Raw genomic sequence first — 14,916 nt, 5'->3', positions numbered from 1 at the left:
AGGTGCGTACCCCGATATAATCGAGGCACGCTTTGCACTGACAGTTGTGCTATATGAAGTGCTATATGACGTGACTGTTCTTTTGGTTGGCTGAAGTCAAGTGTTGCCCTGATTCTATTGGAAATTATCTTGGTGAATATTTTGTACAATACTGAAAGCAAGCTAATGGGTCTGTAATCCCGTCGTATATTTACAGACGTATAATTTCCCGCATACTCAACTACAAATGCACATTCCTCGTGTACCATGTGGTTGAATAAACTATACCTCAAGCTTGTTCGAGGGGTTACTCCAGTGCTACAGGTATGACAGTTGAATATTTCCACCTTCATAGGCAGCTCTGCCCTGTTACCCGTGTTGCAGTATATCAAGTAGCATCTGTCAATATACCTGTAGTAACGTATTTTAGACCAGTATCTAGGATTTCTGCAACGAAACCGCGGAATTCGTTGCGCTGTGCGTGCGAACTTCCGACCTGCATAGCGAGCTGCATCAGTCTCTCTTGACAAACAGCATTTCAAGCGAGTCGAATGTTAAAAAAGAGTAGTGTCTGTGTGTAGCGGGCCTTTTAAAGGTGCAAATACTTGTTAAACGTGTGATAATTGGCTGTTTACGACTTCATAGGCAACTCCGCCCTGTGACTCGTGTTGGAGTATATCTCATAGCATCCCAGACTGTGCAGGCAGTAAGTCGTGCTTTCAGAATGCACATACGGACGTTGTATACTGCATACTGACTCGGAGCTTAGCACTGTCGTTGAAAAGAAAAATGCACAATCATTGCATCCTACTGTTGCTAACATATGGGGCCGAAACTTTCAGGCTAACGAAGAAACTCGATAACAAGTTAAGGACCGCAGAAAAAGTGATGGAGCGAAAAATGTTAGGCGTAAAGGTAAGAGACAGTTAGAGAGTGGTGTGGATCAGAGAGGAAACGGGGGTAGCCGATATTCTAGCTGACATTAAGAGAAAAAGATGGAGCTGGGCGGGTCATGTAATGTGTGGGGTCGGTAACAGGTGGACCATTAGAGTTACAGAATGGTTGCCAAGAGAAGGGAAGCACAGGTGAGGATGGCAAAGAACTAGGTGGGGTGACGAAATTAGGAAATTTACAGAAGGAAATTGGGGGAATCAGCAAGCGCAAGACAGGCGTAATTGGAGACCACAGGGAGAGGCCTTCGTCCCGGCAGTGGATATACAGATAGGCTGATAATGAAGGTGATGATGCTACTGTATAAGTTAAATACTGATATTTCAAAAAATATCGGCAGAACCTATCTCGCGATGACTGTAGACGGTAATGCGCTTAGCATTCAATCAACGTAGCAGCTACACAACGTATTGCCACCGTTGAAACGACTTATGTATGACACGTGTAACGCAGAGCGGCTCTTCTTTCGCGCTTCCTGAAGAACCATCGGCGCCATCTATCGGCGCCACCACGAAGCTTATTCATGGCTACTGAAGAGCATGTCGCGCTGGTGCGTGCGAATGCGCTCGAGAAACGCGCCAAACGGCAGCCGGTTTCCCCTCCCTCGCTCCTTTCTAAACACGCTGCGCTGTCTCGTGGCGCTTCCAAACAGGCAGCGTGTCTCCGAGACGAGAATCTTAGTTGTACCGGTGTGTGCGAATGCTGATAATAGTTCCCTCGCTTGCGGCGCACTCAGTGGCACACACTCATTTGACCCAAGTTGGTAAGAGGTTTAATGAAGGGCGGCATATACGCAGTACATTTAAGGCGCCGCTGGTTCCACGGCGTGAAAGCCGCTATTGAAAAGCGGCAAATACCCGGTGAATTAGTGACGCCACCTGCTAAATTGTCGGGTTTCTGTCATTGAGGAACCAGTGCGATGTGGGTTTGATTCCGCTCTGCATATGATATATTTCAACGATATTTTTGCAGAGCGGCACACACCTGCTGGGTCATACCCAGTGACCCACGTTGGCATCAAAGAGTTTCATAGAAGAGTGATAAATAGCCAGTTCCGCTTATACATAAGGATTGAGTTGGGCACTAAAAAATAAATTGAAAATAATTAAAACAATAAACAAAGCCCTGCCTGCTGTACCCAAGTATTTCAGACTAATTCCGCTTATACAGTGGCCCATGTCGGCGGGAAAGAGAGATTCTTTGAAGAGCGGCACATAAGCACACTTTGCCAGTTACTCAAGTTGGTCCGACAGTTGGTTTCGAACCCTGATCCCTATCACAGCAGTCCGATGCTCTAACTGTTTGACCATGAACCACGTAGTGATCCCCGTTGGCGTCAGAACGGTTAGATACAAACGCATGCATGCTAGCCCTCGGAATGTCCGTGAAGGATAGGATAGGAATAAACTTTATTTGTTCAAAGGTTATGACTGTTGGTGCCCGGGGCTAGGCTACCAGGGGTCCATCGCCGGAGAAAAATCTTTCGAGGTCCTCGGCAATGGCGCTGGCCCGCTGGACGGCCCACTCCTGGTCCTCCGGTCCTGGTCCGTGAAGCACCCTTAGAATGCGAACTCAATAAAACAAATGAGAGTTCCTTTATGAGACAGGGTGCATCTTTCTCTTTATAGTTAACTGATCCGTGTGATAACGTAGTTCGCGTCTAATAACTAGTGCTTCTTCATGCTCGCAGTACGCAGTGTTCGAGGTGGGGTCCAGGATTGGGAAAACAGCAGACGCCACCAAGCACGCGACGCCACCAAGCAGACCCATATATATATATATATATATATATATATATATATATATATATATATATATATATGGGTCTGCTTGGTGGCGTCGCCGGCAAGCGGACCCAGAGGAGGCGAGAGCGCGGGAAGCGTCGGCAAAACGCCGGAAGGCGACTTCCAGTTCCGGAAGCCGGAGCTTCGCGTACACAGAAACACTATACTGAGTGACAACCCAAGAATTCAGTACGAGCTCTGCTCAAAATATTTCACTGTCCCTGCCTTCTGCGCCACAGCGCTCTAAAAACCGTTCCCCAGAGATGCAAATATTGACAGCGAACCTCCACTGTGATGTAAAGGAAATGAGCGAAGGTATTTGGCTGGCACATTTATATGCATTTTGAGTAGGGCAGTGATGCACTTCCCCGTTTTCTTAGACTGTTGCTGACTGTACCGTGTGTCCCAGCTAACGGAGCAGTAGAAATTAAAAAAAAATGTGCAACATACAATAAGACCAAAGTTGTTTGGTAGTCATACCACTGATGACCGAACACAATTTTTTTTCGTTGAACAGATTGGCTAACGTTAGCTAGTGCACCCTATAAATAAAAGCTGACCATTGCTGTAAGATACTGTAATTGGTTACAGTGGTTACAGCCCCGAAAAAAGACACCCCGAATACATATGGGTATTTAAAATATCAGAGGATTAAATCTGACACAGCAGGCAAAGAACAAAACAGCGACTCCCCTGCCCGTTTTCAGCCACCACGAGTCTGTTTCAGCATGTATCAATTTAGACCCAGTATTTATTAAACGTTATAATTTAATGGATCTATTTAACAAGGAATGTTCTGGTAAAACAAAAGCAGCATCCTCAAGTGCTCCTTTGATGGTAGCATCAAATGTTTGCATGCACAGAAATCGCCAAACGGGGCCTTGGTTCGAACGTCTTCTATAACGAATTTCTGCTTACTGAGCCTGCTCGTGAGACCCACCAATAGTTCACCCTGCTGCTGTTGTACGATCCGAAGGGCAGCCAAGCACCTCAGAACCTCTTGTTGAAACTCTACATATGTAATAAAGAAATCATACTAATTGAGACTCACTAAGTACCCACAACTCACAGAACGTTAAACATACTGAATTTTAGACTTGGCCAAGGAAACGACGTTTCATAAAACGGAGGTGCAGCAGAAAAAATATTTAAGCGGCAAGGATAAAACATAGTTGAATCTCAAACAACATAGGCAAATCTTTCATCTATATCTGCAAACAATAAACCAAAATCTGCGAAACGTAATTCTTACACTGTTGCAGATAATCTGTTATCTATGTAGCCTGGTGAACATGAAATGTATTACCAACACATGAACCTTAAGCAAGTACAAAAGTATTAACTCTCTAAACTACAACAAACACTGAGCAGGAACTAGTTAGCTGGTAATTACACCAAACTGTGCCTAATTGCCCCTACTACCTCTCCCGAAGGAGAGCTATGATGCCACTGTGATGTGTTGCTTCAATTGCCACAAAGGGTTGATAAGCCATCAGTGCAGATGGCTAGACAGCAATAATAACCTGGCTGACGAAACCTTGATCCAACGTTGTAGTCAGAGAAGTGTCGGCCGACACGAGTTCATGCACTATTTGTGAGCTCCCATAACATCGACCAACATAACATGAGGCAGATATTACAATTGTTTGCTTTATACACTGTACCTGTTCATTCAAATTGTTCAAGCATGTTTTTAGATCACTTTAGGGCCTTATGTCTATAAAAATCCATGTCATTCAAAACAACATTGACTCCACACTAATATTAGAATAAGTAGCATCTGAACTTTACACATTAAAAATATTTCAAGCGCAATTGAAAGCGGTGAAGTCCCTCGAAATTCGTTCTTGTTTTAGTCCTTGCAAAGTTACATTGACGGATGTGGTCCAGCGTCAAAAGGCAACCGTAGGACTATGCGCTTCCTTAGTGGAACACTGTGGATTAATCTCCACCGCCTGGCCTTCTTTAGCATGCAGCTTAGGCAAGCTACTTGTGTTTTAGCATTTCCTCATCGTCCAGGTCTTGCTAAGTCAGAAAAGATACCCTTTGATGACACTTGGGAAATTGCATGACCACGCACACAGTCATGATCACTATGCTATGCGAGTCAAATAATGAAATATCTGCCCTTCTTTCCCCTGGAGCCAGATACATTTTACTGCTGATTGAGTTGTGATTAAAACACAAAAATGAACATTTCTTGCATCAAAACACATCTCAATGCACTAATTAGATGGTTACCTGCTGGTGAAAGAAGCTTGCTTACTGGAGGCTTTTGCTGTAATTTAGTGTCCTCAAGAGAAACGAGGTTGCCTGTAGCAAAAACATAAGAAAACATTACTCTTCCAATGTGCGGAAGACACAGAAGCGCTATCTAAACTAGAATTTAAATAAATTGTCAAGCAGAAGTTTTATGCAGAACATAATTATTAGTAAGTGCATTTTAATAGTTGATCAAAGGATATAAGTCCCTGTAAACTGTGACTGGCAGACTAATGCATTCCTACATGCTTGCATAGAAACTACATAAGCCATTTTGCAAGATAAAGCACTTGTGTATTGCATGAATCACGCAATAGGATGTTAACACAGCTTACTTGGCTTTAGTGGGCTTTGCTGGTTCACAGCTTCGGTGTTCCTAGTGCTTTCATTTGTGTCATCTGCATAAAAATCAAACCAGAAATGAACTACATTCAAAGGCAGCACACAAGCTAGAATGACCTCAACTGATTTTATTACAATGCAATTAAAACAAAAGCAGCTTATTCTACAATTGATTTCCTTAGCTTTTGCATTTATTGGCTTTACAGTGGTTACTTGATCAAGCACTACCAGTTTCCAATTCTTGCACGCTATATAGTACTCGCAGTATAAGTGGTACTGTGAGAACATTACCTCCTTGTCCCGGAATGTCAGCAGCAGACTCTGTAACAGTATGACACCGTGTTAGTGGAGATACACATTAACCCCAAGTTAACTTTCACGTACCAGTGGTCTTCATAGTTGCTGGAAAGTTTTCTGGTGGTTGTGGCACTTCAAAACTGTCGTCATCGTCATCACAATAACGAAATGGCTTGCGCACCTTACGTTTTTTCATTTCATGCAGGATCTCTAGGTCCGACAAATATTCAGACAACCCCAGTTTGCTTCTCGTATCTTCATAGTTATCTGCAAAACAGTAGGGTTCTGGACAGCTCAGTTATTTGCATACACTTCAACTTACAGTAGGATAAAGACTATACACTGTAGACTTACCAAAACTGCCTTTGATGGAAATCTGGTGATAACTTCCAGCTGTCACCAGGCTGTTGGCCTTTCTTTACAATGCTAGTTTTGGCACCAGGGCTAGGCGGCCAAAGACATCGGTTGCCCACAACCCATGTACTTGGAACAACTTCCACTGTTGCCTCATCCATAAATTCTACAATGTAGAACTTTATCTGTAATTGCAGAATTCGGCTAGTTCAGAAATGAGCCCCTCTAATGTCCATGCAAGGATGTTATACAACTCAAGAGCTTGGCCTAGAACATCCCCATAAAGTAAGCTCAGCAACAGTACCTCCATCCTCTATAGGTATACTTCAGAGCAACACAACTACTTAAGGTATGCTCATCAAAATATGCAGCAAATTGTGTAAAATGTTTCTACTAGGCAACTTCATCACCCCACCTAGTTTTCAGCCGTCTTCAACTGTGCTTTCCTTTGCGAGCTGGAAAGAATGAATACCAATTCTCTTGGTATCCATTCTGTAACTCTAATGGTCCACCGGTTATCCATCCTAAGCATTACATGGCCTGCCCAGCTCCATTTATTCCGCTTAATGTCAACTAGAATATTGGCTATCCCCGTTTGCTCTCTGATTCAGACCACTCTCGTCCTGTCTCTTAAAGTTAGACCTAACATTTTTCAGTCCATCGCTCTTTGTGCGGTCCTTCACTTGTTGTCGAGCTTCTTTGTTAACCTCCAAATTTCTGCCCCATATGTTAGCACCGGTAGAATGCAATGATTGTACACTTTTTTTCGACAGTGGCAAGAATTACTTATGAAGTGTGTAAAAGTGGAAAGAACAAATTTGTCCTTCATTGGAAGCGTTACAAGCCTGCTTACATTCTCAACTGGCCAGCTTTTTCTGGACGGTAGTCTGCTTACAATGACAATGCCAAGCCTAGATGAATCAAGTGGAGAGGAATATAGAGCTTGTAAATTCTACCGGTGCTAACATATGGGGCAGAAACTTGGAGGTTAACAAAGAAGCTCGAGAACAAGTTAAGGACCGCACAAAGAGCGAAGGAACGAAAAATCTTAGGACTAACGTTAAGAGACAGGAAGAGAGCGGTGTGGATCAGAGAACAAACGGGGATAGCCGATATTCTAGTTGACATTAAGCGGAAGAAATGGAGCTGGGCAGGTTTGAGCTCGGCAGGCCATGTAATGCGTAGGATGGATAACCGGTGGACCATTAGGGTTACAGAATGGATACCAAGAGAAGGGAAGCGCAGTCGAGGCCGGCAGAAAACCAGATGGGATGATGAAGTTAGGAAATTTGCAGGAGCAAGTTGGAATACGCTAGCGCAAGACAGGGGTAATTGGAGATCGCAGGGAGAGGCCTTCGTCCTGCAGTGGACATAAAATATATAGGCTGATGATGATGATGATTAAATCACAGAACCTTCTCCTAATTATGCATGGTTGATTGTTTGATTTCATGTGTGCAATGTGCTCTATGATAATTATGTTGTCACCAATTTTGCAGCAGTTGTCACCCTCCTTGAGGCTGAGAGTGAAAGAAGCGAACTTTATTGCCTTGTACTGAGGAAACTTAAATTCCAGAGGCAGGCTGCCCTGCTCATGCCTGCCTGTAAGGTCGAAATCACTCCTCACCCTGATGAAAAACTCAGACAGCTGCTTATGTGCACGTCTTTCCTGCAATCTGTTGTACAGCTGGCTGTGAGAGCAGCCAGGCTTACTGAGTAACCTCTTAATCTGATGCATAATATTTTCAAATGGGAATGCGGAAAATGAGTGTAGAGTTCCATATAAGCGAGCATCAGCTGCCAGGTGCAACAAGCAGTGAATATTATAGGACACCTCTTCCTTTCCATAGATTATTGTGAAGCTTTTCACAAAATGTTTTAGAAGTCTCTCTGCATAGTCTGAATGCTCTTGGCAAAGCGCAGGTGAACTGAGAATGCTTGTTGCTACACGTCATGTCCAGAAATTGGAGAATACAGCACTTGAGAGTACCTCCTGAAATAATATTGGACCAGTATAATGTAGCAGAACTCGAAACTCTGTAGCCTTCCACCTATCTTTTTCATCAAGTGTCCTCGGCTTCCTGGAAAACTCAATTGGAACACGTGTTGCCAGTGCAGAACTCATCGCGGATATCATCTTACGGTCTACAGGTCCAAGCCGTACTGCTAGCGGCCCTGCAAACCATAGGTTCACCAGCTTCCTCATGACTCCAAGATACACAAGGTGCATTGGATCTAACGGTACACTGTTAACGCAGTCAATTGGAACTCCTGTCAGAATTGATGTTCCTTGATGGTGGTTTGAAACTGTCTGGTTGCGGAAAGACTGGGCCGTTCTTTGTCCAGCAGAAGTATGTGGAAAGAAGAGTTTTTGAGTGAAGCTGCCTTCCACACAGCACTTGGGACAGCCAGAATAGCCAGTGTGTCCTTTTGTCTGAAATATGAATGCACGGGCTGGTGCATCGCATATGAAGTTTTGTATTTGTCTTTCACAGTCCTTCCCGAAACTGAAATTTCTCCTGGGATAAGATCTTTCAGCTCAGTCACAAATGGCTCAAGGTAATCATTTGCACAGTTAGGTTTTGCTAGACCCACAAATGCACCCACAATGAAAGGGCCAAGCTTTCCATCGGGACCTTTGTCAATATGAACTAGACACTGTATTGGCCACAGCTGCTGTAGCGTGCTTTTCGACAAGGGCAGGCCATCTATGCTGAATGACAACCTGGCCACTTGTGGCTTGCTTAACAGTAAGCCTTGCTTAACAGTAAAGTGGCAATACTGCCCAGGGGGCAACTCTGTAATATTAGCAATGAGAGTAGTCTTACGGGGTGTGCTCAACAAAGCACGGGCGGCTGTAGGAAGGTGAGAAAGTGAGCTGTGGCATTTTAATACATTCAAAAGGGAAGTCAGCGAGTGCTGAGAAATGTTATGCTCAACTGCCCATCGTGCAAGACGAGACCGAAATTCGTCTTTGCTACAGCTCTTATGAGGTCCTGCTGACATTTGCGCAGTGGTATCATTTTGGTGTTGTAGGCTACGTTCCGAGCCCGTATCACTGCCGTCACTACAATCACTTACAAATGCCTCCAGAGGCGACCTCACTGGAGCAGTGTCTGCAGATATGCCACTAGGCAATGTCAGTTCCTGAGACGTGCCACTGTTATCGCAGAGGAGTCCCGGGCTGCCATCGCGAGTAGAATCACTAGAAACATCGGACTGTTCAGACAGCACTGGTAACGAAAGCGATTCCAACCAGTTTCAAAAATGTTGGCTACCTCAATCCGTGCTCTTTTACGAACATTTGTTGTCCTGAACTTCGGCATTTCGAAGTACTCAGTAAAATGCCAAGCAAAAGTTGTAAACAAACATGGCGACGTCAAGTAAAACGCTGCAAATCGGTAAGATACAGGAAAAAGAAATTATGGAAGGGCCCAGCGGTTCTCAACTGAATGAGCCCTAGTTTCGTAATCTCGGAAGCTGTAGTTTCAACGACTAAATTCACTTTTTTGCTAGAAGGACTAAGTGCTGCAGCTCGCAAATAGCTGTATAGTGTGAATAATTTACTCGAAAGCTTTTGAACTCTTACCAGCAACTGGAAAAATCACCGTGAAAAAGGGACGACCGAGTAGGCCCTGCTTAATTCGCAGAACGTCCAGACTTTAGTACGTACCACTACGAAAGTGCAAAACACATAACTATCTTTAGTCCCTAGCGTATACGCACTTGAACCATGGTCAACGAGAACAACAACACGAACGAAAGTCAAAAAGTTGCTGAAGAACATTTCAAGGGGCTCGCGCGCGGTAAATTGTACTCCCGTCGCGTCGAGGTGCATGCCGCATTGACATTAATGGCAATGCGAAGTCAAAGATATCTCGAGTTCAAGCTTCTTTTTTCTTCTAATATCTGTCGTAATATACCGACAAGTTAAAGATTACATATTTTTAACAGTGTACTGATAGATATAACCGAAAAAGAATGCGTTTGTAAATGAGAGAAAATGACGTAACCGAAACTGAAAGCTATGTCTTTTGGCGCGCGGTGTCCAGCGGTGCGCGTTGCAGAGGTCGTGCGAAATTGCTACTCATAACCCCATTTTAACAAAATAAATGTGGTCCTAACTGAAATTCTGGACTTTAATACTTCGATTTGAATCTTTTGAAAATGAACAGATGGATATTTCGCCATTCAGGAGAGTCATGTGTTTTAAGGCAACAACGACACGTCTTTCTGGGATCTCGCCCATGCACAGTGCTGATGTCGAAATACAAAGTAAATGCCCCACTTCAGTGCTGTAACAGGCAACAGCGCGACTTTTCCTCTCCTAGCTTCTCATGGTTAGGCATTACAGGCCATTTGCTCGTATTTCTGTGGCATAGTACATGCATCTACTCATAACGCACAATGTACGATCAATGCACGAGAGCTTTGAATGTGCCAGAGATGTCCGAATCACAAGGACATTCGACGTCCTCTGGATGACCCTTGGCTGCCACGTACTTGTCGAACTTATTATAGATGTAAACTAGACATCGTTAAATGTCTTGCATATTTGGTCTTTTGTGGTACGTCCAATGGATATTTGTGGTTTGCTGGGGAGCTATTATGCCTGCTACCACAGTCTACGTACGAAACTACCTTAGCGGGAGTATTCCTGCTGCTTAAGGCAAGGTAATAGCAATGGTGGGGCAGAAAACGAAAATATGAAACCAAATGAAGCTTAAGCGTTCATCGCTAATTTACACTAATCAAAATTCACTCCGCGGTTTGAAACGCCAGCAACATATTTATCATATATAAAAAAAAGCAATCGCCTACTCACCTGGAATAAAGAAGTCGTCCTGAATGAGGCGTTTTGAAGATACCACCACCATCATGTCGCTCTCTGTTGCACGCCGTCTGCTACTTTATGGAAACGATGAATTGCTGTTCTTCTACCGCGATGACACGCACATAATGGTATATAGCTAAATGCTTTCGACATCCGTTTTTTTTTCTTGACCTTTGACCTTTTTTTTTTGCTTCTGCACCGTGGCACTACGCTGACGAGATTATTTTCATTTGAATGGGTCTCATTGAAGAGTGTAGCCCACCGAGATCATCTCAAAATTAAGGGGACGTGGAATGCAGCAATAATGAAACATAGAGCACTTTGCGGCCACATTAAACATCAGGTGGTGCGTGTCACCTAGAAAAGAGTTATGGTGCCAGCGCTGACATTCGCATATGCCCTTCAGTGCTTAAAATAGGATATCTTGCCGGGGTTCGAAGCTAACCCAATGATCGGTGGACCGGTTGGCTTTGGGAGCCTACAGTCAAACCGCAAATGAGGCAGTGCAGGGTCACCTTGGTTGGGCCTGCTTTGAAGTCAGAGAAGCGCAGAGCAGAACTAGTTTTGAAGAAAGACTCAGGAACATAGGTCAAAATAAATGGGTGGCTAAAGTACACGACTATCTGTACTTGAAAAGCGTGGACACAGAAGGGAGGAAGAGGTCAGGAAGGTTGGAAACGCAAGCACATGGTAATTGAAACTGTTAATAAACAACCAGGACTCAAGAAAATATAAAGGGAAAGAAACAGAGACAGCGAATTGGATCCAAAGAATGGAAACAAATGACACCATGGAGATTTACAAGAACAGAAAGAAATAAATTAAAAGGGAAAATCTGTACGATAACACGAAGGGAAGTGCCTTGCTATTTGAGGCTCGAGTCGGTTGCCTAAGGAGAAAAACATGCTGGAGCAAATGTTCGCAAGAATATAAGGCATCTGTATGCTGCAGCGAAAATCCGGAGCCAACTCAGCAAAGCCTACTCGAATGCGAAGGGATTCACCCAAGTGAGACCCTAGGTAATGTACACCTTCCCGAAGAGCTTGTTGGATTTAAAGTTGACGGCAGGATCAACCGGTCAGCACTTGAAAAATGCAAGAGATGTTTAGAGTATCAGCCAAAAAAAAGCTAGCCTCCATTCCACCCTGTGAAAGTGGATGCACAGCGAAGCTGGTGCGAACGTTATACAAATAGCACCACCCCAACTGATGTTGCATGACGTTACACAAGCACCACCACCACAAGTGACGTACGTAACACACGCATGCACGTCTACAGAAGTGCAGCACACGTTCTCGTTCTTCTAGGTGGTCCGCCAAGCGCAAGTGCGTTACCGAACTATCATTACCAGGAATCTGGGACATCACCGAACAGCGCCTCTAGCGGCCGCCTCTGAAAACATGCGTGTTTTCTATGGGAAAGCGTCGTTTTTCCCAAATAACTAATCATAGAAGCCATCTTTCAAAATATTACGTGGAAATAGGCTCTAGGAGCTTAGCCCGACATATTATGCATGCGGTACCATTACTTACGACAGAAAACCCGTTCCAAATTGCGGGCGAAGTTCGAAGTATGGGAGTCAATGGAAAAGGCCAAATTTTGGAGGCTTTTTTGGCCAGTAAAAAGCAATTTGTGATGAGCCTATAGACCTTTTCACTGATTACAAACATAGGCCCTGCATTGCTTCCGGTTTTGCCCACTGACGTAGCTGCTAAATGTAACTGGCGAAGAAGCAACCATGCGCTAAGACATACCAGACTGATAAGGCACGTGATTGGAAGTTTCTTGGGGGCGGCATGCTCGCTGCTGTTATCGCGAGCATGAAACCGTCTATTGCATCTATCGACGTATTCCCGGTGATTTATCAACTTCAATGACTCAGCTTTCAGCTAGTTGCAGCAGCCGCTCCTGAAATGGCAAAAAAAGTCATTCCAAAATCGCAGTTTTCATAACAAGGTCACAGAATTTATTGTGGTACGTATATAGACCTAGTTTTTGCCTTCAGCAGCACGTCGAACCGATAGCCGAGCATTCTGCGCGACCACAGATGAGGATCACTGATACCACGATTGTGAGCTCGCAGGGTCGAAGCCAGCGGCGCCGCAATTTTTTTGATCACTTTGTCGCTGCTTAGTTTGGTGGTTTCCCGCCAGATGGAATATTCCGAAATGCAAGTCATTTAGTTACGGTTCTTGTTTCGTTTCTTTCTACTGTACCAACGTCTTCCTAAAAAATAGCTGGCTTGTTTCGTGAACATGCGAACGTACTTCCTAACTTCTTTTGCACTTTAGGTTAATGTATTTTAGACAATAAACCCAGGTTACGTGTTTTGAAAGTTCATTTCTTTCTTAAGGCAAACATTTATGAAGACATTACTAAGAAATAGTTTTGCCTCTTCAGCTATGTCATGGAAAGGCGTGACCCGCCGTGGTTGCTCAGTGGCTATGGTGTTGGGCTGCTGAGCAGGAGGTCGCGGGATCGAATCCTGGCCACGGCGGCCGCATCTCGATGGGGGCGAAATGCGAAAACACCCGTGTACTAAGATTTAGGTGCGCGTTAAAGAACCCCACGTGGTCCAAACTTCCGGAGTCCCCCACTACGGCGTGCCTCATAATCATATCGTGGTTTTGGCACGTAAAAAAACGATTATAAAGAAAATATGGAAGGGCGTGTTTGTGCGACTTTTGTTAAGCTTGAAACGCACCACAAAAATAAACAGCGTCCTGTGTGTGGAATTAAAAGACACATAAGTAGAAAACTTGGCTGCAGCCCTAGACGTAGTATTCTTACAAAGGAATACAGAAGCTATTTGACTGAGTATATTTGCATTATAACAAAGCAGAATTTTTGCGTACCGGATCTTCGGTGCAAATGAAGGCTGCCCAAATTATTTCACAAGCTTTTTTGCTTAGTACAAACCGATACCTCGAAACATAAACATTCTATCCTCAATATGCAGCGCACGTGTCTTATGATTTGAACCATTCCCATATACCTTCATGAAATTCCAGAAATACTAAAGTTCTTCATATCCTTTTACCACGACGTATGGAGAGGAGTATTGGAAATTATGCGAAAAGATACCGGGACGTGTTAATGTAGTTTGTAGTGTAAAAATAGAGAACGATTCCATTCACAGACCACACGCTTTTTGAGTTATGCCAACAAAGTGTAGCAAGAAGGCATTGTTTTCAGCTGCAATCACCAAAGTTGCTATGGCATTCTGTTGTTCTTAACTAACTCTATTGCTGAATCAGATCGCAGCACCATGATATAATTACTGCTACAATTCTTCAGTAATTCTGTGAGAATATTCTCCTACCCTAAATTTAACGTTTTTGAACAATTGAAGAAACATGAGAAAGGACCATGAGGGTTTTGAGAAATGTTCCCTTATTAGAATCGTTTATGACCCATATCGGTACGGTGGTATGGTCATGATCACGCCAGCGTCCACTGACACCATTTATCACTTTACTGGCTGTGAATAAAATACAAAAGTGTCGTTCCTTGTGCGTGAACAGCACAGTCGCAGCTGGTCCTTTCATATGGGCGCACTAAGCCACACCTTCCTTTTTCTGCTATGGTACCACAAGAGATGTCAATTTCACTCTTGAACTTCTCCCTTTCAGTTTCCTAGAAAGCATAGGGACGTACACAAGACGAACAGGCGAAGTTTTGAAGTACTCCTGAGATTTGAGTAAAATTTCTTAGGCAATGTTATTATCCTTTATTTGTTTACATATTTATTACACCTCATTGGTGATAATAATGACGCACTATATAATAATTTAGTTCTTTAACTTAATTAGTCATGTCTGAGATGGCTGTCCTGAAAATTAACCAGGTGTAAGCACTGCATGACATTGGCTTAAAGGCCATTCATAGAAAAAAATTGTGTGCAGAATAAAGAAAATGCAGGTGTTCAATCGCACAGTCACCGTCAAAAGCTTACGCGGCCGAGTGTCTGCGAATAAGTTCATTTTCAACGCAGCTACGCCCGCAGCCAGTAAAACTATGCAAAACTTTTGGTTTGTTTACTCTAGACCAGTACACGCTGTAAATACGAATACCACGATGCGTGCCTAAGACGTATAAATATAAATATCTGTT

General features: G+C 43.7%; 1 protein-coding gene across 3 annotated transcripts; it reads right to left on the bottom strand.

Annotated features, from left to right (window-relative positions):
• Positions 1–2,368: 2,368 nt before the first annotated feature.
• LOC119462456 (uncharacterized) lies at positions 2,369–6,485 on the bottom strand. 3 transcript variants are annotated; one of them, XM_049673119.1, is made up of 6 exons: positions 5,970–6,485; positions 5,703–5,882; positions 5,610–5,639; positions 5,312–5,374; positions 4,956–5,027; positions 2,369–2,501 (listed from the first exon to the last, which is right to left on the bottom strand). In XM_049673119.1, exons 2-6 carry the CDS (start codon positions 5,809–5,811, stop codon positions 2,377–2,379), a joined length of 399 nt encoding a protein of 132 aa, XP_049529076.1. In that variant the 5' UTR covers positions 5,812–5,882; positions 5,970–6,485; the 3' UTR covers positions 2,369–2,376. The 3 variants fall into 3 exon arrangements, with proteins under 3 accessions (XP_049529076.1, XP_049529074.1, XP_049529075.1); XM_049673117.1 differs by lacking the exon at positions 2,369–2,501 and adding an exon at positions 2,800–3,725; XM_049673118.1 differs by lacking the exons at positions 2,369–2,501; positions 5,970–6,485 and adding an exon at positions 2,800–3,725 and having other exon boundaries at positions 5,703–5,951.
• Positions 6,486–14,916: the final 8,431 nt, after the last annotated feature.

The sequence above is a fragment of the Dermacentor silvarum genome, chromosome 8, assembly GCF_013339745.2.
Source record: "Dermacentor silvarum isolate Dsil-2018 chromosome 8, BIME_Dsil_1.4, whole genome shotgun sequence".
NCBI classification, from domain to species: Eukaryota; Metazoa; Arthropoda; class Arachnida; order Ixodida; family Ixodidae; genus Dermacentor; species Dermacentor silvarum.
Note: the sequence above shows the minus strand (reverse complement) of the source record. Positions and strands in the feature narration are given on the sequence as shown.

What these genes read in the sequence shown, in the direction of transcription:
- LOC119462456 (XM_049673117.1), bottom strand. Translation starts at nt 5,811, where the DNA reads ATGAAAAAACGTAAGGTGCGCAAGCCATTTCGTTATTGTGATGACGAT. An exon ending in TGACATTCCGGGACAAGGAG is followed by an intron (nt 5,375 to 5,609) that starts GTAATGTTCTCA and finishes ATTTTTATGCAG; the next exon opens with ATGACACAAATGAAAGCACT. An exon ending in GCAAAGCCCACTAAAGCCAA is followed by an intron (nt 5,028 to 5,311) that starts GTAAGCTGTGTT and finishes TTTTTGCTACAG; the next exon opens with GCAACCTCGTTTCTCTTGAG.